The following is a 25,105-nucleotide window of genomic DNA, read 5'->3' on the forward strand; positions in this document are numbered from 1 at the left end:
CATGGGTGAGGGATGGCAGATGATTCTGTCTTCTCTGCCCTTGGCCTCCCACCAGGGGGGCAGACCTGTGTGCCCTACCAAGTGGGACTCAGCCTCCACCTTCTGTCTGAGTGTCTGGGTCAATGTGGGGCTTCGGGTTGCCCTCTTTGGAAGAAGGTCACGCCTCTGGCAATGATCCCCTCTGTTTTCATCCAGCCCAGACGGCAGCCTCTTTCATTCGCCTGAATCTTAGAGCATGTGTGGAGTGGCCCATTTCGCTCTTCCCACCTTCTCCCAACATCCTCCACATCCCAGTCACCTGAGTTGCCCACTGGCCTGTGAACTAAAATTACAGACAAGGTTCAGGGCAGAGCCCGGGATGGGCAATTAGAGCCTGGAGGCCAAGAGGCCGGTTAGAGTGCTAGGAGGCGTCTTTTCCAGGCCGGGTTGTGAGTCAGGGAAGGTAGGCCCACCCTGGGATCGCCCCCCTCCCACATTTATGGGCAGGGCTCCTGGGTCCATCATGATGCTGGGGGGCTGACAGGGGTCCTGGTGCGGCTGAGCCCGTGTAGATCTCGGGGGAGCAGGGGGAAAGTCTCATCTTGGCTGCCACTGATGAAGAAGAAGAGGGTGGATACTGCTCCGGAACATAACATGCCGTGAGCTTGTGAAGTATGTTGGATGCCATCCCTCTGGTTTTCTGAAAGTGAAATGCTGGGCGGCAAGGGAGATGCTCCAGAATTGAGTTAAGTGGCACTCTGCAGAGGGATCTGAGTCTGGGGCTTTGGGGAGGGCTGGGACACAGGTATAGGTGCCCAGAACGGCTCTCTGGGGCCTGGACAGAGTGGGGTCAGTGACCTCAAACCTCGAGGATGAGGAGACAGAAGGTGCAAAGCCCTTCTTACCTTGACACATGTTTTCACTCTCATTCCTGAATGTCATCTCGGGAATCAGCTCCTGCCCTGGGCCGCACACGCAGTATCTCCCATCCACGCCCTGGCAGTCAACGTATGGTACACAGGGCGTCCTCCAGGGTCGCTCACACACGTCGATGTCTGGAATACAACAACGTAAGCTTATTCCTTCCACTTTCAAAGGAATAAGTTCCCACAGGCAGAGAGCCCGGTCACCAGCCTGACCCGACAATGAAGTCTGGACAGACACAGCTCCCGGGTAGCACTCCCCAGGCTGGACTGAGCAGGGCCGGCCGCTCCAGAAAGCCTGCTGACAGCCGTCTCTGCTCTCTGGCTGGGCCTGAGGGCCACCTAGATTCAGATGCTACTGTTCCAGGATGGGGGCTGGAAGGAGGTCTGCATCCCCTTCTGTAGACCTTGTGGGATAAACAGAGGCACCGAGTCAGGGTCCAGACCCTTCCCTGTGGTGTTATTTGTACCGCTGGAGACCTGGGGTGGGCTCTCAGGGTGCCAGTAGCATGGAAGGCCACCCTCGATGCTGAGAGGTGGAGCCAGTCATGGCCTGGGGGCTGTCTAGGGTGACACATGACACTCAGCATTCACACCTGAGGATAGAAGCAGATGGCCAGGTCCCTGAGCGTTGATGGTTTCTTTCTTTTTTTTTCTTTTTTTTTTTTTTTAGTTCAAAAGTTCTTTTATCCTTTTATTTATTTTTTTTTAATTTTTATTTTTTAATTTTATTTTTATTTTTTAATATATGAAATTTACTGTCAAATTGGTTTCCATACAACACCCAGTGCTCATCCCAAAAGGTGCCCTCCTCAATACCCATCACCCACCCTGCCCTCCCTCCCACCCTGCCCTCCCTCCCACCCCCCATCAACCCTCAGTTTGTTCTCAGTTTTTAACAGTCTCTTATGCTTTGGCTCTCTCCCACTCTAACCTCTTTTTTTTTTTTTTTTCCTTCCCCTCCCCCATGGGTTTCTGTTACGTTTCTCAGGATCCACATAAGAGTGAAACCATATGGTATCTGTCTTTCTCTGTATGGCTTATTTCACTTAGCATCACACTCTCCAGTTCCATCCATGTTGCTACAAAAGGCCATATTTCATTTTTTCTCATTGCCACGTAGTATTCCATTGTGTATATAAACCACAATTTCTTTATCCATTCATCAGTTGATGGACATTTAGGCTCTTTCCATCATTTGGCTATTGTTGACAGTGCTGCTATAAACATTGGGGTACAAGTGCCCCTATGCATCAGTACTCCTGTATCCCTTGGATAAATTCCTAGCAGTGCTATTGCTGGGTCATAGGGTAGGTCTATTTTTAATTTTCTGAGGAACCTCCACACTGCTTTCCAGAGCGGCTGCACCAATTTGCATTCCCACCAACAGTGCAAGAGGGTTCCTGTTTCTCCATATCCTCTCCAGCATCTATAGTCTCCTGATTTGTTCATTTTGGCCACTCTGACTGGCGTGAGGTGGTATCTGAGTGTGGTTTTGATTTGTATTTCCCTGATAAGGAGCGACGTTGAACATCTTTTCATGTGCCTGTTGGCCATCCGGATGTCTTCTTTAGAGAAGTGTCTATTCATGTTTTCTGCCCATTTCTTCACTGGGTTATTTGTTTTTCGGGTGTGGAGTTTGATGAGCTCTTTATAGATTTTGGATACTAGCCCTTTGTCCGATGTGTCATTTGCAAATATCTTTTCCCATTCCGTTGGTTGCCTTTTAGTTTTGTTGGTTGTTTCCTTTGCTGTGCAGAAGCTTTTTATCTTCATAAGGTCCCAGTAATTCACTTTTGCTTTTAATTCCCTTGCTTTTGGGGATGTGCCGAGTAAGAGATTGCTACGGCTGAGGTCAGAGAGGTCTTTTCCTGCTTTCTCCTCTAAGGTTTTGATGGTTTCCTGTCTCACATTCAGGTCCTTTATCCATTTTGAGTTTATTTTTGTGAATGGTGTGAGAAAGTGGTCTAGTTTCAACCTTCTGCGTGTTGCTGTCCAGTTCTCCCAGCACCATTTGTTAAAGAGACTGTCTTTTTTCCATTGGATGTTCTTTCCTGCTTTGTCAAAGATGAGTTGGCCATATGTTTGTGGGTCTAGTTCTGGGGTTTCTATTCTATTCCATTGGTCTATGTGTCTGTTTTTATGCCAATACCATGCTGTCTTGATGATGACAGCTTTGTAGTAGAGGCTAAAGTCTGGGATTGTGATGCCTCCTGCTTTGGTCTTCTTCTTCAAAATTACTTTGGCTATTCGGGGCCTTTTGTGGTTCCATATGAATTTTAGGATTGCTTGTTCTAGTTTCGAGAAGAATGCTGGTGCAATTTTGATTGGGATTGCCTTGAATGTGTAGATAGCTTTGGGTAGTATTGACATTTTGACAATATTTATTCTTCCAATCCATGAGCAGGGAATGTCTTTCCATTTCTTTATATCTTCTTCAATTACCTGCATAAGCTTTCTATAGTTTTCAGCATACAGATCTTTTACATCTTTGGTTAGATTTATTCCTAGGTATTTTATGCTTCTTGGTGCAATTGTGAATGGGATCAGTTTCTTCATTTGTCTTTCTGTTGCTTCATTGTTAGTGTATAAGAATGCAACTGATTTCTGCACATTGATTTTGTATCCTGCAACTTTGCTGAATTCATGTATCAGTTCTAGCAGACTTTTGGTGGAGTCTATCGGATTTTCCACGTATAATATCATGTCATCTGCAAAAAGCGAAAGCTTGACTTCATCTTTGCCAATTTTGATGCCTTTGATTTCCTTTTGTTGTCTGATTGCTGATGCTAGAACTTCCAGCACTATATTAAACAACAGCGGTGAGATTGGGCATCCTTGTCGTGTTCCTGATCTCAGGGAAAAAGCTCTCAGTTTTTCCCCGTTGAGGATGATGTTAGCTGTGGGCTTTTCATAAATGGCCTTTATGATCTTTAAGTATGTTCCTTCTATCCCGACTTTCTCAAGGGTTTTTATTAAGAAAGGGTGCTGGATTTTGTCAAAGGCCTTTTCTGCATCGATTGACAGGATCATATGGTTCTTCTCTTTTTTTTTGTTAATGTGATGTATCACGTTGATCGATTTGCGAATGTTGAACCAGCCCTGCATCCCAGGAATGAATCCCACTTGATCATGGTGAATAATTCTTTTTATATGCTGTTGAATTCGATTTGCTAGTATCTTATTGAGAATTTTTGCATCCATATTCATCAGGGATATTGGCCTGTAGTTCTCTTTTTTTACTGGGTCTCTGTCTGGTTTAGGAATCAAAGTAATACTGGCTTCATAGAATGAGTCTGGAAGTTTTCCTTCCCTTTCTATTTCTTGGAATAGCTTGAGAAGGATAGGTATTATCTCTGCTTTAAACGTCTGGTAGAACTCCCCTGGGAAGCCATCTGGTCCTGGACTCTTATTTGTTGGGAGATTTTTGATAACCGATTCAATTTCTTCTCTGGTTATGGGTCTGTTCAAGCTTTCTATTTCCTCGTGATTGAGTTTTGGAAGAGTGTGGGTGTTTAGAAATTTGTCCATTTCTTCCAGGTTGTCCAATTTGTTGGCATATAATTTTTCATAGTATTCCCTGATAATTGTTTGTATCTCTGAGGGATTGGTTGTAATAATTCCATTTTCATTCATGATTTTATCTATTTGGGTCATCTCCCTTTTCTTTTTGAGAAGCTTGGCTAGAGGTTTGTCAATTTTGTTTATTTTTTCAAAAAACCAACTCTTGGTTTCGTTGATCTGCTCTACAGTTTTTTTAGATTCTATATTGTTTATTTCTGCTCTGATCTTTATTATTTCTCTTCTTCTTCTGGGTTTAGGCTGCCTTTGCTGTTCTGCTTCTATTTCCTTTAGGTGTGCTGTTAGATTTTGTATTTGGGATTTTTCTTGTTTCTTGAGATAGGCCTGGATTGCAATGTATTTTCCTCTCAGGACTGCCTTCGCTGCGTCCCAAAGCGTTTGGATTGTTGTATTTTCATTTTCGTTTGTTTCCATATATTTTTTAATTTCTTCTCTAATTGCCTGGTTGACCCACTCATTTGTTAGTAGGGTGTTCTTTAACCTCCATGCTTTTGGAGGTTTTCCAGACTTTTTCCTGTGGTTGATTTCAAGCTTCATAGCATTGTGATCTGAAAGTATGCATGGTATAATTTCAATTCTTGTAAACTTATGAAGGGCTGTTTTGTGACCCAGTATATGATCTATCTTGGAGAATGTTCCATGTGCACTCGAGAAGAAAGTATATTCTGTTGCTTTGGGATGCAGAGTTCTAAATAGATCTGTCAAGTCCATCTGATCCAATGTATCATTCAGGGCCCTTGTTTCTTTATTGACTGTGTGTCTAGATGATCTATCCATTTCTGTAAGTGGGGTGTTAAAGTCCCCTGCAATGACCACATTCTTATCAATAAGGTTGCTTATGTTTATGAGTCATTGTTTTATATATCTGGGGGCTCCGCTATTTGGCGCATAGACATTTATAATAGTTAGCTCTTCCTGATGGATAGACCCTGTAATTATTATATAATGCCCTTCTTCATCTTTTGTTACAGCCTTTAATTTAAAGTCTAGTTTGTCTGATATAAGTATGGCTACTCCAGCTTTCTTTTGGCTTCCAGGAGCATGATAAATAGTTCTCCATCCCCTCACTCTCAATCTAAAGGTGTCCTCAGATCTAAAATGAGTCTCTTGTAGACAGCAAATAGATGGGTCTTGTTTTTTTATCCATTCTGATACCCTATGTCTTTTGGTTGGCGCATTTAATCCATTTACATTCAGTGTTATTATAGAAAGATACGGGTTTAGAGTCATTGTGATGTCTGTATGTTTTATGCTTGTAGTGATGTCTCTGGTACTTTGTCTCACAGGATCCCCCTTAGGATCTCTTGTAGGGCTGGTTTCGTGGTGACAAATTCCTTCAGTTTTTGTTTGTTTGGGAAGACCTTTATCTCTCCTTCTATTCTAAATGACAGACTTGCTGGATAAAGGATTCTCGGCTGCATATTTTTTCTGTTTAGCACACTGTAGATATCGTGCCAAGCCTTTCTGGCCTGCCAAGTTTCAAAGGAGAGATCAGTCACGAGTCTTATAGGTCTCCCTTTATATGTGAGGGCACGTTTATCCCTTGCTGCTTTCAGAATTCTCTCTTTATCCTTGTATTTTGCCTGTTTCACTATGATATGTCGTGCAGAAGATCGATTCAAGTTACGTCTGAAGGGAGTTCTCTGTGCCTCTTGGATTTCAATGCCTTTTTCCTTCCCCAGTTCAGGGAAGTTCTCAGCTATAATTTGTTCAAGTACCCCTTCAGCACCCTTCCCTCTCTCTTCCTCCTCTGGGATACCAATTATGCGTATATTATTTTTTTTTAGTGTATCACTTAGTTCTCTAATTTTCCCCTCATACTCCTGGATTTTTTTATCTCTCTTTCTTTCAGCTTCCTCTTTCTCCATAACTTTATCTTCTAGCTCACCTATTCTCTCCTCTGCCTCTTCAAGCCGAGCCATCGTGGATTCCATTTTGTTTTGCAATTCGTTTAAAGCGTTTTTCAACTCCTCGTGACTGTTCCTTAGTCCCTCGATCTTTGTGGCAAGAGATTCTCTGCTGTCTTGTATACTGTTTTCAAGCCCAGCGATTAATTTTATGACTATTATTCTAAATTCACTTTCTGTTATATTATTTAAATCCTTTTTGATCAGTTCATTAGCTGTTGTTATTTCCTGGAGATTCTTCTGAGGGGAATTCTTCCGTTTGGTCATTTTGGAGAGTCCCTGGCGTGGTGAGGACCTGCAGTGCACTTCCCCTGTGCTGTGGTGTATAACTGGAGTTAGTGGGCGGGGCCGCAGTCCGACCCGATGTCTGCCCCCAGCCCACTGCTGGGGCCACAGTCAGACTGGTGTGTGCCTTCTCTTCCCCTCTCCTAGGGGCGGGATTCACTGTGGGGTGGCTTGGCCCGTCTGGGCTACTTGCACACTGCCAGGCTTGTGGTGCTGGGGATCTGGGGTATTAGCTGGGGTGGGTAGGCAAGGTGCACGGGGGCAGGAGGGGCAGGCTTAGCTCGCTTCTCCTTAGGTGATCCACTTCAGGAGGGGCCCCGTGGCAGCGGGAGGGAGTCAGATCCGCTGCCGGAGGTTTGGCTCCGCAGAAGCACAGAGTTGGGTGTTTGCGCTGCGCGAGCAAGTTCCCTGGCAGGAACTGGTTCCCTTTGGGATTTTGGCTGGGGGATGGGCGGGGGAGATGGCGCTGGCGCCTTTGTTCCCCGCCAAGCTGAGCTCTGCCGTCTGGGGGCTCGGCAGCTCTCCCTCCCTTTGTCCTCCAGCCTTCCCGCTTTCCGCGCAGAGCTGTTAACTTCTGACCTCCCAGACGCTAAGTCGCGCTTGCTGTCGGAACACAGTCCGTCCGGCCCCTCCGCTTTTGCCAGCCTGACTCGGGGGCTCCGCTTGGCCGGCGAGCCGCCCCTCCGCCCCGGCTCCCTCCCGCCAGTCCGTGGAGCGCGCACCGCCTCGCCGCCCTTCCTACCCTCTTCCGTGGGCCTCTGGTCTGCGCTTGACTCCGGAGACTCCCTTCTGCTAATCCTCTGGCGGTTTTCTGGGTTCTTTAGGCAGGTGTAGGTGGAATCTAAGTGATCAGCAGGACGCGCGGTGAGCCCCGCTTCCTCCTACGCCGCCATCTTCCGGAACCTCCTCTTTTATCCTTTTAATGGAGACATCCCAGGATAGTAGTCGCGTTGATGGTTTCTACCCACTTTACTCACAGTGGCCTAAGTACACCTCATAATTCTCATCAGGCACTCCCCCAAATCCCAATGTCAGGCCTTTTCTAGATGCCCCAGGATGTCTCTGGGGGAATTCTCTTTAATCAGAGTCCATCATAGATGTGAAATGGAGAAGCACCAAGAAGTTGCTCACAGCTGAGTTACTGCAAGGTGGGTTCCTGGCCTCCTAGCTCTTCCTGTTCTCTAAACGTGAGAGGAAAGATGGCCACGACCCTGGCCCCTGGTAGTAGCTCGGGGACCCACAGAGCAAGGCTGGACACCGCCAGCTATCGACGACCTCAACAACTTGATCAGGTGAATCAAAGGGCAGGGGCAGAACGTTGGGTCCCGGACGCTCCCATCGGGGGACCAGAGACTTTCAGAGCCTGCAAGGGCTCATGACCTCGTGCTGAGTGGGGGTCTGGCAGGCAGCTGGTCTCCCCTAGAGCAGAGTCTCCTACCCGAACTCGAGGACTTCCTTCCGAGGCCCCGGGCCCAGGCTGTGGGCGTCAGCCCCAGGACGGGACAGCAGGCGGGAAGAGGCACGCCCCGTCTGGGCCATGGGACCGCCCTCCTGTCTTCTCAGATGGGGGCGATGGCTGGACACCCGTCTCCGGGGTCGTGGGATGGGGTGGGGTCCAGCGGGTGGTAATGAGGCGCGCGGGAGGGGAAGACACGACGAGGAGACACTCTCAACCGGCAAACGTGCTCCCAGAAGGGAGCGGGGGTCCAGCCGCACCAGCCGCAGGCCCCCTGGCCGCGCTCCCCCGGGGCCGGAGTCTCGGTGAGACGCGCGCACAGACGTGCAGGGGGTCCGCGAGGGGCGCCTCTCAGGGCATCGGGAGAGGGCGGCTGGGCAGGAGTCATACCACCTTTTTTTTCCGTGATGAAATTCACTTTCCCCCAAATATTAAATGACACACGGACGTTTGGAAGACAAAGAAAATGTCAAACAACGAAAACCAAGAGAATCGCCCATAAGTTCACTACACGTGTTGGGAATATTTTCTTTTATTATCAATATATATGCATCTAAGACTTTTGAGTACATGAAAAGTATTTCTTGGAGTAAAAACTATAATTTCCCTCTTTCCCCTATTTTCTTATTGTGGTAAAAGGCACACAAAAGTTTTTTTTTTTTTCGGTCTTAACCATTTTTAAGTATTATAATTTCCTTTCATGATCTTATTTTGTTGAATAAAAACCTCTCAGTGTCATTAAACATTTTTTTTAAAGCAAACGTTAGTTCTAATTTCCTTTATTCAAATTGTATTTATTTTCACCTTAAAGTAAAATCAATTTGCATGTTTCTTTTCTTTAAAAAAGGTTTTTAAAAATGTTTACTTATTTTTGATAGAGAGGTAGGAGGGAGAGGGAGAGAGGGAGGGGCAGAGAGAGGAGAGGGAGACACAGAATCTGAAGCAGGCTCCAGGCTTCGAGCTGTCAGCACAGAGCCCAACATGGGGCTTGAACCCACAAATTGCCAGATTGTGACCTGAGTCGAAATTGGACGCTTAACTGACTGAGCCACCCAGATGCCCCTGAATTTTTGTGTTTCTGATTTAATAAAAATAGTTGATGTTTTTTATGAGATTGAAATTTCTTTATCTTTCTTTTCTTTTCTTTCTTTCTTGCTTTCTTTCTTTCTTTCTTTCTTTCTTTCTTTTTCTCTCTTTCTAGGTTAAAATTATGTTGTATTTGTTTAATTTTTTTGAAAATATATTCATATACAACAGGATTTTATTTATTTATTAAAAAAATTTAAGTTATTTATTTTAAGAGAGAGAGAGCAGGGGAGGGGCAGAGAGAGAGGGAGAGAGAATCCCAAGCAGGCTCTGCACTGTCAGCTCGGAACCCAGTGCAGAGCTCCAACCCACTAAGGGCAGGATCAAGACCTGAGCCAAAACCAAGAGTTGGATGCTTAACTGATGGAGCCACTCAGGATCCCCTACAACAGGACTTTTTAAAAGGATACACATCTAATTTTGTATCATTTCTTAAACAGATATGTAGTGTAATTTAATTCTTGGATTTTGAAAGCTTGTTTTTGCATACTGAAAAAATTGTTTCGTGGGGAAAGAACTGATTTAACTGGTACTAAACAATCCTATCTTATTTGTGCATAGTACTCCTTAACTTATAAAACACTTTTTTTTTGGTTTATCGCAGCATTATTGACAATAGCCCAGATATGGAAGCAACCTGGGTGTCCATCAGCAGATGAATGGATAAGGGACATGTGGTATATACACAATAGGATATTATGCAGCCATAAAAAGGATGACTTTGTGCCATTTTCGACAATATGGATGGACCTATAGGGTATTATGCTAAGTGAAACAAGACTGAGAAAGGTAAATACCATGTGATACCTCTCAGAAGTAGAATCTAAAAAAAAAAAAAAACCAAACCCAAATGAATGAAACAAACAAAAAGCAGAATCAGATCTACAAATACAGAGAACAAAAGATGGTTGCCAGAGACAAGTGGGGCTGGCAGCTGGGTGAAGGGGGGAGAGAGATCTAGATGCGCAAGTATTGAGTGAGTAAGTCAGGGGAATAAAAGGCATAGCATAAGGAACACAGTCAATGCTATTGTAATAGCAGCGTATTGCTTCATGGGGACAGATAGCAGCTACACTTAGGGTAAACATAGCACAATGTATAAATTTGTCAAATCATTATGTTGTACATCTGAAACTAATGTACATAGCACAATGTATAAATTTGTCAAATCATTATGTTGTACATCTGAAACTAATGTAACACTATGTATCAACTATACTCAAAATAAGAAAAGACTATAGAAATGTCTCCTCCCTCCTTCCTTCCTTCCTTCCTTCCTTCCTTCCTTCCTTCCTTTTTGAGAGAGAGTGAGAATGAGAGTGTGTGAATGGGGGAGAGGGGCAGTGGAAGACAGAGAATCTTAAAGAGGCTTCAAGCCCAATGTGGCTGATGAGGGGCTCCATCCCACGACTGTGAGACCATGACCTGAGCTGCAATCAAGAATTGGATGCTTAGGAATGACATATCAGACAAAGGGCTAGTATCCAAAATCTATAAAGAGCTCACCAAACTCCACACCCGAAAGACAAATAATCCAGTGAAGAAATGGGCAGAAAACATGAATAGACACTTCTCTAAAGAAGACATCCGCATGGCCAACAGGCACATGAAAAGATGCTCATCGTCGCTCCTCATCAGGGAAATACAAATCAAAACCACACTCAGATATCACCCCACGCCAGTCAGAGTGGCCAAAATGAACAAATCAGGAGACTATAGATGCTGGAGAGGATGTGGAGAAACGGGAACCCTCTTGCACTGTTGGTGGGAATGCAAATTGGTGTAGCCACTCTGGAAAACAGTGTGGAGGTTCCTCAAAAAATTAAAAATAGACCTACCCTATGACCCAGCAGTAGCACTGCTAGGAATTTACCCAAGGGATACGGGAGTGCTGATGCATAGGGGCACTTGTACCCCAATGTTTGTAGCAGCACTTTCAACAATAGCCAAATTATGGAAAGAGCCTAAATGTCCATCAACTGATGAATGGATAAAGAAATTGTGGTTTATATACATAATGGAGTACTATGTGGCAATGAGAAAGAATGAAATATGGCCTTTTGTAGCAATGCGGATGGAACTGGAGAGTGTGATGCTAAGTGAAATAAGCCATACAGAGAAAGACAGATACCATATGTTTTCACTCTTATGTGGATCCTGAGAAACTTAACAGAAACCCATGGGGGAGGGGAAGAAAAAAAAAAGAGGTTAGAGTGGAAGAGAGCCAAAGCATAAGAGACTCTTAAAAACTGAGAACAAACTGAGGGTTGAGGGAGGGTAGGAGGGTGGGGAGGGGGGGGTGATGGGCATTGAGGAAGGCACCTGTTGGGATGAGCACTGGGTGTTGTATGGCAACCAATTTGACAATAAATTTCAAAAAAAAAAAAAAGAAGAATTGGATGCTTAGGGGCGCCTGGGTGGCTCAGTCGGTTAAGCCTCCGACTTCAGCTCAGGTCATGATCTCATGGTTCGTGAGTTCAAGCCCCGCGTTGGGCTCTGTGCTGACAGCTCAGAGCCTGGGGTCTGCTTTGGATTCTGTGTCTCCCTCTCTCTTTCTGACCCTCCCCCATTCATGCTCTGTCTCTCTCTGTCTCAAAAATAAATAAACATTAAAAAAATAATAAAAAAAAGAATTGGATGCTTAACTGACTGAGCCACTCAGGCACTCCTGTATTCTTTATTTTTTATTTTTATTTTATTATTTTATTTTATTTTATTTTTTTGCGTTCAACGTTTTTTTAATTGCTTGTGTTCAATACAAACCACGGTGTCTAAATTCACAATACAAGTTTCATTAGTCTTAGGTATTTTTATATTATTTGTAAGGACTATCAATTTTATTAACACACTGTTCTTAGCATACAGGTGCAAATTATTTTCTAGCTATTGTTAATACTAAGGTAGGGTATTCTGTGGAAGTGCTAAGTTATCATTCAGTGAGTTATTTGCTGTTGTTCCTTTTCTGCCATTTCTTGTTGGCGAATCGTATCCTGGGCTGCTTGCTGCATTTTCTCCAATTTTTCCAGAGTCAGAGATTTTAAGGGTAAAAGTTTGGGTTTACACAGCACCATTGTGGTTATATCTTCCACAGACAGCTGCCCTTGTTTTGGAAGAACTTCCCGGAACATTGACTTCACTTCCACCGTATCTGAATTGTTGGATACAGCTAAGTTTTTTCCTGGGATGACTGGTCACCTTTGGTCCTTTTTTGGGCCTACTTACAGACTCCTCTCTCTTCTTTCTTTTTTAAAATATATTTTCATTGAAGTATAATTAACATACAGTGTTACATTAATTTCAGGTGCACAACATAATGATCTAACAATTCTAAACATTACTCAGGGCTCACCATGATAAGTGTAGCTACTGTCTGTCACCATACACGATTATTACATATTATTGTCTATATTCCCTATGCTGTACTTTTCATCTCTGTGACTTATTTATTTGATAGCTGGAGCTTGGTACCTTCTAATCCCCTTAATCTATTTTGCCCATCCCCCTGTTACCACCCTTCTGGCAACCACCAGTTTGCTCTCTGTATTGAGGAGTCCGGTGTTGGGGGTGCCTGGGTGACTCCGTTGGTTAAGTGTCCGACTTCAGCTCAGGTCATGATCTCACGGTTCATGAGTTCAAACCCCGTGTGGGACTCTGTGCTCACAAGCATGGAGCCTGCTTGGGATTCTCTTCCTCTCCCTCTCTATGCCCCTCCCCCACTCACACACATGCTGTCTCTCTCTCTCTCTCCTTCTCTCTCTGTCAAAAATAAACACTAAAAAAAGAGTCTGGTTTTGTTTGTTTTATATTTTAGATTCCACATATATATGAAATCTTTCGGGATTTGTCTTTCTCAGTCTGACGCATTTCACTTGGCATCATGCCTTCTAGGGCCATCTGTGTTGCAGATGGCAAGATCTCATTCTTTTTTATGGGTGGGTAATATCATTGCTGACAGATACACATCTTCTTTACCCATTCATCTATGGATGGACCCTTGGGTTGCTTCCTTATCTTGGCTATTGTAAATAATGTTGTAGTAAATGTAGGAGAGGCATATCTCTTTTTGATGAGTGTTTTGATTTTCTTTAGGTAAATGCTCAGTAGTGGAATTGCTGGGTCATATGGCATTTCTATTTTTAATTTTTTTGAGGAACCTCTATAATGTCTTCCACAGTGACTGCACCAGTTTGCATTTCCACCAACAATGCCCAAGGGTTCCTTTTTCTCCACATCCTCATTAACACTTAAAAACTCCTTAGTTTTAGACCTGGGTGTGCTTTTACCAGTTTATTAGTTGTATGACTTTGAATAAGTCACTTGATCTCTTTGAGCCCAAATTTGATAATTTGAAAAATGATGTTATCCTGAAATCATAAAATTCGTAGAAGAAAACATAGGGGGTAAGCTTTTTGACATTGGTGTGGGCAACAATTATTTGGACTTGACATCAAAAGCAAAGGCAACAAAAGCAAAAACAGACAAGTGGGACCACATCAAACTGTACAGCAAGGGAAACTGTCAACCAAATGAAAAAGACAATCTACAATTTGGGAGAAAGTAAATGCAAATCTTATACAGTATCCGATAAGGATTAGCATCCAAAATATATAAAGAATTCATACACCTTCAATAGCAAAGAGAAACAAGCAAACAACAAAAACCCCAAAGAGCATTATTAGTCAATTCAAAGATGGGTAGAGCCTCTGAATATACATTTTTCCAAAGAAGACATCCAGGTGGCCAAGAGGTGCATGAAAATGTACTCAACACCACTAATCATCGGGGGAACGCAAATCAAAACCACACTGAGATATCACCTCACATCTGTCAGCGTGGCCACTATAAAAAAAGAAATAACAAGTGTTGGTGCGGAGGTGGGAAAAGAGAACCTTGCACACTGTGGGAGGGAACATAAATTGGTGCGGCCACTATGGGAAAGAGTATGGAGATTTCTCACAAAAATAAAAATAGAACTACTGTATGATCCAGTAATCCCACTTCCGGGTACTGACCTGAAGAAAATGAAATCACTTTCTGAAAGAGATATCTGCACCCCCATGTTCCGTCCCACGTTATTTACAACAGGACATGGAAACAACCTAAACGTCCACCGATGGATGAATGGATAATGACAAAATGGTATGCGGATACAGCGGAATATTACTTGGCCATAAGAGAGAAGAGATCCTGTCATTTGTGACGGCAGGGATGGGCCTTAAGGGCATTATGCTAAGTGAAATAGACAGAAAGAGAAAAATATTGTATGACCTCACTTTTTGGTGGAATAAAAAAAAAAACCCTGAACTCAGAGATACAGAGAACAGATCAGTGATTGCCAAGGTGGGGGGGGGGTGGGGTGGGCAAAATGGGTGAAGGTGTGAAAAAGCCCCCACCTTCAACTCCGCTTGCCTCATAGGTCGGCTGTGAACACTGAGGAAGGAGACCATGACCGTGAGGGGCCGAGAGTTCCCGGTGAGCTCACTCCAGAAAGACAGCCTGAGCTTCCACTATTTCTCCCCTTTCTTTCTTCTTTGAAAATAATAATGGCAACAGCAACAGTGATAATAACTGACATTTGTTGACAATTTGCTCCATACTCGTCTTTAGCTGTTCTTTACGCAGGTGAATTTTAAATCTCACTCTAACCATGTGGGGTAGGTACAACGATGATCCCCAATTTACAGACAAGCACCCTGAGGCATAGAGAGGGGAAATAATTTCTTGCGTGTCAGGTGTAGTCAGGGTGAATTAGACTTTGAAGCCGGGTAGCCCAGCTCTGCTGTGTGAGCTCTCAACACTCTACCCATCGATCACGAAAACCTGATGGTCCACTTCCCTCATACTCCCCCTGCCCTGTCACCTCTCTTTTCCTGGATGAAGGGCTGGGTGCTATTCTTAGGGCCGAGGGCTTGGGACATCTCACCACCTCCCCCCATATCTCCAAGCCCCTCTGCCAACCAAGTCCCTGTACCATCACAACTCTGCAAGGGGCTGGTGAAGCTCTCCCCAGACGAGTACCCGAATCACGGAGGCATCGACCGGTGGAGAGTTCGGAGGGCACCAGTGAGCACAGGTGTGGGGGCCCTAGCAACGAGGACCACAGTCGGAAGGCTCAAGGAATGGTTGAAGCCAGCAGCTGCCAGCTAAGAGTCCCTGAGTCGAGCAGGGGAGGGTTGTGGAGGGATGGCTGCCTTTGGAAGAGGAAAAGACAGACGGCTGGACATTAAGGGAGGAAGAAACAGCTTCTCTTATCCCCAGAAGGCCATCTTGGAGCCTCGCTTGGAGAATAAACCTCCTTTCCCCTTTGTCGGTGACAGGATCCAGACCCCAGCATGTGCATACTTAGCTTATGTCACTAAATCTGGGCGGACTCACCTCTAGTGTTCTGGGAAGCAGCTCTGAATATTAACAGCAGCAGCAGCAGCAAGAGTCCTGAAGCAGAAAAAAACCAGTGAGAAGACAAAAAGAGGAGTGTGGAGCTCTGGTGTTAGTTCCTGGTGGCACGGTCATTGCCTCCTGGGGAGGTGGGTCTGGTCCTGCGGCCCACAGCTTTCCAGCAGCAGCCACAGGGCTCTCGGACCTTTCGTGGAACTGAGGACTCAGTTTTTGCCCTTCACATCCCATGACTCCCAGAGGAGTCAGTCACTAACAGACACATCCTCACGGAGCCTCAGTGCTATAGGTGAGGGGACAGAATATACACAGGTGACGTCAGGGACACAAGGTAGAAATTCCAACCTTTCCCGGTGGAGGGAGTGAATCTTGAAGCACAAAGTCCTCACATTGGCCAGGTTCTTAGTTCTCTGGCAATGGCAGAAATCTACCCTGAGGATTTCTCTCCCAGGGTCACTGTCCCCTCTTTGACATACATGTTTTGGGGCACACGAGAAGAACGTGGGTTTGGGCGTCAGACAGCCCCAAGTCTGAGCCCTAGCTCACAGCAGTATCAGCAGGGCAGGGAGCCCTGGAGTCAAGAGAGTGGGGGGAGCTGATGACAGGTGAGGAGTGACAACTAAGGGCATTGTCAGGTAGAGCCACCGTCTCCTGGTTAAGTGGCCTATCCAGGTGCAGCACCCATGACTTCTGTGGTTCCTTGCATGCGAGCTCCTGGCCCTCCTGTGGCGCACTGAGGGCACAGCTTTTCCCTTTATCCCCCAGTCTTGTCCTGAGCGATGGGTCACTGGACAGGCTCTGTGGTATACACACCATTGCAGACGCGAAGGAATCTACTCTACAGGCAATCACTGGGCCACCTGTTAGAGTCTCTCCTTCCATTTGTGGGAGGCAATGAACCCTATGAAAATCTTTTCATATCTGTGTGCCTTTATAGGATTTTCCTAGAATGTGCCCAGCATTAAAATCCTGTTCCACAAATCAGATGATAAGAAATGTGGCTATTTTCAAAATTTTTAAAGTTTATTCATTTTTTGAGAGTTTATTCAGTTTATTGAGAGAGAGAGAGATAGAGAGAGACAGAGTGTGAGCAGGGGAGGGGTAGAGAGAAAGAGAGGGAGACACAGAATCCGAAGCAGGCTCTAGGCTCTGAGCTGTCAGCACAGAGCCTGACACGGAGCTTGTACCCATGAACCACAAGATCATGTCCTGAGCTGAAGTTGGACGCTCAACTGAGCCACCCAGACACCTCGAGATGTGGCTATTTTCATGACAACCAGGAAACAAAATTACAAGCAATAAAGACAATACGTAAGGAATGCTTAACTTACTATGTAACAGGTATCATACTAAGCATTGAGGGAAAGAAAGACTAATCAGAATTAAGTTGACTTTGCTATTATGCACTGTTATTGTCCTTTAAACCATGCTGTGACCCACACAAAGCCTATGGGCTAAAGGATATTTTTCTTAGCTCATTAGAGTTTTTAGAGAATTTGCTATATAGTCTTGTAAAAAAAATAGTATAGGTAACATGATGGTTAATTTCATGTAACAAATTTGGCTGGGCCACAGCACCCAGATATATGGTCAAACATTAGTCTAGATATCTCTGGGCAGGTGTTTTTTTCAGATGAGAGAAACAGTTAAATCAGTAGACTCTGAGTAAAACAGATTATCTTCCATAATCTGGGTGGGCCTCATCCAATCAGTTGAAGTCCTTAGGAAAAACAAAAGAAGTCTGACCTCTTTCGAGGAAGAGGGAATTCTGCCTCCAGACTGACTTTGGACTTGAGATAGAACATCAAATCTCCCCTGGGTTTCCAGCCTGCTGGCCTGCCCTGCAGAATTTCAGCTTCCCAACCTCCACAATCTCATGAACCAACTCCTTAAAATGAATGAATCTCTCCCTCTTTCTCTCTCTCTCTCTTTCTCACTCTGTCTCTCTCTTTCACACACACACACACACACACACACACACACACACACACACACACATTGTATTGGCTCTGTTTTTCTGGAGAAACTGGACTGATATAGGTAGTAAAAGGAGAAATCTTTGTTGGATTGGCCCTGGGAATAAGTTTCACTGATTATCTCCTTTGAGACTTAATACAAGTGAGCTTATATCCTTCTCAACATCTCCCCTTCGTCTTTGGTAGAGAAAGTGGGAAAAAAACCAGAGTCTCAGGAACACAGAATATTCTCTAACTGGTTAGAGAGTTCCCAGATAGCTTTAGTTATCTGTCACTATTGTTACAATTCTACCTACCTGGCAGCAGTCGATATCTGTTCCTCATGGTGCAGACCTCTGCTCTTGGTCTGTGCGTGTTACAAAGGCTTCCTATTTTAAGTCTGACTTGGGCCCACAGGAGCTGACTTAGGAAACTGCTTGTCTGGATCCTTTCTTTCCCCCTAGTCTGTCCTGTGATTAACTTCCCATAAACTCCACTTCTATTTTTTAAATATTTGCATAGCATTACTGGTATTTGTACTGAAAGCTTCCATGAAAGTGGTTTTTAAATGTTTGTGATACAGGAAGATGTGATCCTGTGTAATCCATGTCTGGTCTAGAACTAAGGTGTTTTTATTCTTCAGCAATACTCAACGCAGCCTTAGACTCATATGTATTGGCAAAGGAAAATACTCCTGATAGGTTTCAAAAGATGAGAAAAACGTCCCCAAATGTTCCACTCGTCTGTGTGGTGGAACTATAGTGAGATTCTTTGTTTGCATTGTTTAAATCTCCTTTGTTTTCTACCTGGCCACGTGTATGATTAGTCTGCTCGCCCTGCAGTAATAACAGAGTATCAACTGGGTGGCTCAAACCACAGAAATTTATCTTCTCAGTTCTGGAGGCTGGATTCCAAGATGAAGGTGCCAGGAGGGTTGGCTCCTGGTGAGAGCTCTCTCTTGGCTTGTGGATGGCCACCTACTCCTTGTGTCTGCATGTGAGCTTTCCTTGTGTGTGGAGAGGGAGAGGGAGAGGGTGAGAGAGAGAGAGAGACAGAGACAGAGACAGAGAAAAAGAGAGAGGGAGAGGGAGAAGGAGAGGGAGAGAGAGATCACTGGTGTTTCTTCCTTTTCTTACAAGGACACTTTTAGAGCCCCACCCTTATAACCACATTTAACCTTAATTACTCCTAAAAAGTCCTGTCCGTAAATACAGTCTCACGTGTGTGTGTGTGGGGGTGGGGGTGGGGGGGGTGGGTGGCGGTGTTTAGGGCTTCAACCTGTGAATTTTGGGGGATATGATTCAATCCACAAAACTGTGTGTTATTTAATATCTAGGAAAAAATAAATTTTAATGAAGAAAAGATATCCTGGTTTCTCCCTAACTTCTGAAGGATTTTTTTTTTTTTAATGGATATAAGATTCTGGACTGACTCTAATCTTTTCTCTCGATACCTGAAAGATGTTGTATTACGTTCCATTGGCACCCATGATTTCTGATAAGAAATGAGCAGATATCTGAAATGTTTGTTCCCTTAGGGATGAAGTATCATTATCTCTCATTGCTTTCAAGGATTTTTTTCTTTGCCTTTAGTTATCAAAAATTTGATTGTGATGTATCTTGTCCCTAATTTGTTTGAGTTGATACTGTTTGGAGTTTCCTCAGCTTCTTCTTCTTTTTTTTTAAGTTTATTTCTTTATTTTGAGAGACAGAGCAAAAACAGGGGAGGGGCAGAGAGAGGGAGAGACAGAATGGCAAGCAGGCTCCGCACCTCAGCACAGAGGCCCGATGCAGGGCTCGAACTCACAAACTGTGAGATCATGACCTGAGCAGAGATTGAGAGTCGGACGCCTAACTGATTGAGCCACCAGACACCCCATGGAGTTTCCTCAGCTTCTTGAATTTATATGTTCTTGTCTTTTCGAAATTTGAGAAATTTTAGCCATTTTTTCCCCCTCTGAATAATTTTTCAGTTCCGTATTCTCTATCTCCCTCTGGAATTTAGTGACAGATATCTTAAACTTTTTTTTTTTTTTTTTTTTTTTTAGTCCCATAGGTCCCTGAGACCCTGCTAATTGTTTTGTAGTTTATTTTGTCTGTTTTGTTCAGATTGGGTAAATCATATTGTTTTGTCTTCAGTTCACTGATTTTTTTCCCCCCTTTCTTCTGTCTCTATCCTGCTAGTAAGCCCATCCAGTAGAGTTTTTATTTCAGGTTTTGTATTTTTCAGGCCTCAAGTTTCTGTTATCCTTATATCATGTTTCTTTCTTTCCCCTGTTTGATGGATAGTGCTGTCATTTCATTTTTTAAAAATTTAAATTCAAGTTAGTGAACATGCAGTGTAGTTTTGGCTTCAGGAGTAGAACCCAGGGATTCATCTCTTACGTATGGACACCCAGTGCTCATCCCAACAAGTGCCTTCCTTAATGCCCATCACCTCCCACCCAACACCTCTCCAGAAACCCTTAGTTTGTGCTCTGTAGTATTCCATTGTACATACACACACACACACACACACACACACACACACACACACACACACATATATGTCCACATCGATGGCCATTTGGGCTCCTTCCATACCTTGGCTATTGTCGATAGTGCTGCTATAAACATGGGGGTGCATGTGCCCCTTTGAAATAGCACGCCTGTATCCCTTGGATAAATACCTAGTAGTGTAATTGCTGAGCCATAGGGTAGTTCTATTTTTAACTTTTTGAGGAACCTCCATACTGTTTTCCAGAGTGGCTGCACCAGCTTGCATTCCCACCAACAATGCAAAAGAGATCCTCTTTCTCTGCATCCTCGCCAACATCTGTTGTTTCCTGAGATGTTAATTTTAGCCATTCGGACAGATGTGGGGTATATATCATCTGTTTCTTCATCAAAGTTCTCTGTTTCTTTGCTAAGACTTTCTAGTTTTTCATTTGTTTCAGAAAAGTTTGTAATTGCTCATTAGAGCATTTTTTATGACGGTTGCTTTAAAATATTTGTCAGATAATTCTAACCTCTGTGTCATCTCGAGTTGAGGTGTTCCTGGTTCTTGGGAGGACAGTGATTTTTAAAACGGTATCCTTGATATTTGTGGTATGTTTTGAAACTGGATTTTATTAAAATCTTCTGTTTGGGCAGACTTCTCTGATATCATGCGAGGAGTCAAGGGAAGATTTGCTGGCAAGTGAGGGTGGAAATCCAAGTTGCCAGAGCAGAGCCTGACGTGGGGCTCGAACCCAAGAGCAGTGAGATCGTGACCTGAGCTGAAGTTGGATGCTTAACCACCTGAGCCACCCGGCCACCCCAACTGTGTTTTGTTTTAACATAAAGTTTTTCCTACCATGTACTTTTCTCTCAACTTATTCTTCAGTCAGTGATGTTTTGGGAGAGTTTTTGGATGTCACTGAATAAAGATCCACGCCTTTCTTTTTGGCCACTGTTCCAAATATACAGATTACAAAATACATTATATTTTGCCTTTCTCCTTTTTTAATGCACATGTAGATGGCCTCTCCTTTCCCATTGCTACAATAATGCTGCCGTGAGTGTCTCAAAAATCCCTGAAGGAGAACTTTTATAAATTTCTTTAGCGAGCTATCGGGTGGTTTACACACTGGGTTGCCAGAGCATATCTATTTTACATTGTAATAAATTTTACAAGTCTTCTATTCAATGAGACTGTATCAAATTACCCAGGTGCTATAGGAGAGGATCAACTTTCCACATGCAATCAAACTTACCCCTGTCATATCTTTTTTTTTTATTTTTCATTTTTAACATGAAAAATTTGCTGATTGGTGGCTTACATGATCTCTCTGCTCATTTAGAAGGAAATTAACAGAAGAAAGTCACAGGAACTTAAAATCATGTCCATTATACACTTGTGGATAGGGGAAAAGTCAAAGACATCAAGAATATAAGCCAGTCTCTCTGAAGGATACACAGTTTCTTTCATTGATAGAAGGACATGGCCAGTCTGGGCGATCTGTAAAGGACACTTCAATTTTACAATTCTGTTTCTACTTAACCATTAGGAGGCTTAGGGTTTGCAGACGTCCTGGAATCTTTAAAAAATTTTTATTTAAATTTTAATTGGCCAACATAACAGTGCAGTGGTTTCAGGAGTAGAATTCAGTGATTCATCACTTACATATAACACTCAGTACTCATCACAACAAGTGCCCTCCTTAGTACCTGTCAACCATTTAGCTCACTCCTCACTCACCCCCATCCATCAGCCCTCAGTTTGTGCTTTATCGTTAAGAATCTTTTGTGGTTTGTTTCCCTCTCTTCTCCCCCTCCATATATTCATCTATTTTGTTTCTTTTAAAAAGTTTTAAAAAAATGTTTATTTGAGAGACAGACAGAGCGTGAGCAGGGGAGGGGCAGAGAGACAGGGAGGCACAGAATCTGAAGCAGGATCCGGGCTCTGGGCTGTCAGCACAGAGCCCGACATGGGGCTCGAACTCACAAGCTGTGAGATCATGGCCTGAGTCAAAGTTGGCTGCCCAACCGACTGAGCCACCAGGCGCCCCTGTTTTATTTCTTAAATTCCACATATAAATGAAATCATATGGTGTTTATCTTTCTCTATTTGACTTATCTTGCTTAGCATAACACATTCTAGCTCCATCCATGTTGTTGCAAATGACAAGATTTCAGTTTTTCTGATGGCCGAGTAATATTCCATTGTGTGTGTGTGTGTGTGTGTGTGTGTGTGTGTGTGTGTATGCCACATCTTTATTTGTTCATTGGTAGGAATCCTGAAAATATACATTATCAAATGTTTTCATCCCCCTGCTTTGTTGGGTAAACAGTTTATCTTAATGTCATATGAATTTGTATCTTCATTAACAGTGTTTTTACAGTTTTAACATCTTTGTATTTTCATGGTGCTTTCTGTGAATTATATACTCCTATCTTTTGCACACTCTATTTTAGTTATTGTATTTTTCTTATTGACTTTAAGGCATTAAGAATATATTGTGTGTATGTTTGTATGTACTCCATCTAGATATCTTTTGTAAAATAATGCAAACGTTTTTATTATATAAAATGAGTTCAGACTCTGAATATGGTGACTTATCAACATAATCTTTTTCCCCCCTGAAAACCTTGTCACCTGCTTTATTTCTGGAGAAGGGTAAAGGAAGAAGAGAAAATATTCACTTGAATTTGAGGGGCAGTTAAATTGGAAGCAAAACTACCAACAATTTTAGACTTTTAAGGTTTTTCTTGTCAATAAAGGGAATACTGAAACTTCCTAGTTTGAAAACTCAAGATATAAATATTTTCTCAAAGCAAGATCATCCATTTTCACAGGGATACAAGAATAAAGAACAACAAACCCAGTAGCATTGGATGGGGTTTTAACACAGAAAATAAGGCCAAGTTTCTCCTTTCAAATGCAGATTGTTTAGAACAAACTGAGGGTTGATGGAACAAGGTGTGTGGGAGATGAGCTAGATGGGTGGTAGGTATTAAGGAGGTCACTTGTGATGAGCCCTGGGTGTTGTAAGTGATGAATCACTGAATTCTACTCCTGAACAACATTGCACTAACATTCACTAAAATTTAAATAAATTTAAAAAAGAAAAAAAGCAAATGCGCATATATATATGTATATATATGTGTGTATATATATATATATGTATATATATATATATATTTTTTTTTTTTTTTTTCTTTTAAGTAGGCTTTAAGTCCAGCACAGAGCCCAGTGCAGGGTTTGATATGCCCACAGTCATGAGATCAAGACCTGAACTGAAACCAAGAGTTGGACACTTAAGCGACTGAGCTGCCCACGTGCCCCTCAAATGCAGATTTTAATTAACATATGCTTATCAATCACAGTTGTATTCCTTCTTTTTTTAAAAATTATTTTTTTAAGTGATCTCTACATCTAACGTGGGGCTTGGCCTCACCACCCCAAGATCAAGAGTCATGTACTTCACAGACTGAGCTAGTCAGGTGTCCCTGGAAGTAGTCTCTGTTAATTCAACCCTTCTCTCATCCTTAACAGGAGCCCCAGGAACCTGAAGAGCATGTGTGTTATTAACCAGATACAATCCGGCAGCTCCTTCCAAACTGGAATCTGACTACTAATAGACTGGCATAGCTCAGGACTGCTCCCATAAATGGGAATCTGTAGCTAAGTTGGCAGATGGGACAGATACTGAGGGTGCCACCAGGCAAACAGTTGACCACTGTGTAATGGGTCCATGAAGATGTGCACTCTGTTTGCCGTATGGTTTTGGGCCACCATGGACGGGGGTACCCTGGAACACCAGCATCACTTGATGATTCTGTGTGTCCACATTCACACTGATAACAAACAGTGTAAATGCCAATCCTATTACAATTGCAATAAAGAAGAAATTGAGAGTGGTGTCACCATAAACTTATAATTTCATTTTGGTCCAGGTTTTCAATTATTTACTGTATGAGTTTTGCTTTAATCTTGCCTGGGATGTTGTCCTTCATTTTCCAATATTTTAATAATCTTGGTAGATTTTGATGTGCCTGGAATTTGTTCATTCCTAAGTGGATAGCCTGTCGTCCTGACACCATTTATTGACAGAATTTGTGACTTCCCTGACTTCACATTCAGTGTTTCAAACGTTGAATTGAAATGCTATTTCTATGGAATGTCACATTGCTGTAGATGATGTATTCTTTACGTTTTTTTTTTTCATTGACTCATTTTCTATTCCTGGAACAATACCACATGTTAAAAACTGCCATGGTTTTGTTTTTATAGATGTTATGACACAAATCCCTGTGTTTTCTTTCAAATAACTTTAAATCTGGGCTTGAATAAGGAGAGACTTTACTTAGAAGGACTATTGTTGTAGGGAGAAGATTCTCAGAAATTCATGAGTATCTCAAAATCATATGGAAAAATATTTTTATTCTATAGGGTAAAGGAAGAAGCAGGTAGAGATAAGCAGAGTCTTTGGAGGGGAAGCTGGACAAATAAGAGGAAATTATCAGTGTGTTGTGGCAAAAAGAGGGTCTTGCTGTGGTCAGCCAATTTCCAGGAGAGGCTGATGGCAAGGGTATGTTCCACTTTTTGGGTACTTGCTCAGGCTTGAGGGTAAGCAGAATTCAGGGGCCTGTAGGAAAGAGAGAAGCCTGATTAAAGTTCAGTCAAGAAAAAGCAAAGAGCAAGAAATGGCCCATTGTGAGCACCTAATTGCTTATTCTTCTTTGTAAGTGGCCTATCTTTTCTGTCACATTTTTTCTTCTAAATACACTTTATAGCCAGTTTACTAAAGTCCGTGAAAATGTCTTGGGATTTTGACTGCTGTTGCATTGACTGTGTAGATGAACTTGGAGGTAGTAACTTTTTTACAGTATTAAGACTTTTCCATCACTACTAACACAACTCTCTCTCTTTGTGTAGGTTATGATTTCTTCCAGTTACACCTTACAGTTTTCTCCTTGAGAACTTCATGCATTTCTTATGGGATTGTTCTTAGGTGCTGTTGAGGTTTTATTTTATTTTTTTAATTTTAAGTTTATTTATTCATTTTGAGAGAGACAG

General features: G+C 43.0%; 2 protein-coding genes across 2 annotated transcripts in view; both read right to left on the reverse strand.

Moving 5' to 3' along the window:
* The window catches only part of LOC102970019 (adhesion G protein-coupled receptor E2), a 32,993-nt gene extending 15,079 nt beyond the window's left edge, over window positions 1-17,914 (reverse strand). Inside the window, exons 1-3 of the mRNA XM_007098127.3 lie at window positions 17,884-17,914; window positions 15,594-15,650; window positions 885-1,034 (exon numbers count right to left, since the gene is read on the reverse strand). Of these exons, the coding sequence (XP_007098189.2) occupies window positions 885-1,034; window positions 15,594-15,650; window positions 17,884-17,911 (235 nt within the window). The 5' untranslated portion in view covers window positions 17,912-17,914. The remainder of the gene's footprint in view (window positions 1-884; window positions 1,035-15,593; window positions 15,651-17,883) is intronic.
* LOC102969736 (BBSome-interacting protein 1) lies at window positions 12,067-12,412 on the reverse strand. The gene has a single exon (XM_015544746.2). It carries the CDS (start codon window positions 12,344-12,346, stop codon window positions 12,152-12,154), a length of 195 nt encoding a protein of 64 aa, XP_015400232.1. The 5' UTR covers window positions 12,347-12,412; the 3' UTR covers window positions 12,067-12,151.
* Window positions 17,915-25,105: the final 7,191 nt, after the last annotated feature.

The sequence above is a fragment of the Panthera tigris genome, chromosome A2 (assembly GCF_018350195.1).
Source record: "Panthera tigris isolate Pti1 chromosome A2, P.tigris_Pti1_mat1.1, whole genome shotgun sequence".
In the NCBI taxonomy this organism is placed as follows: domain Eukaryota; kingdom Metazoa; phylum Chordata; class Mammalia; order Carnivora; family Felidae; genus Panthera; species Panthera tigris.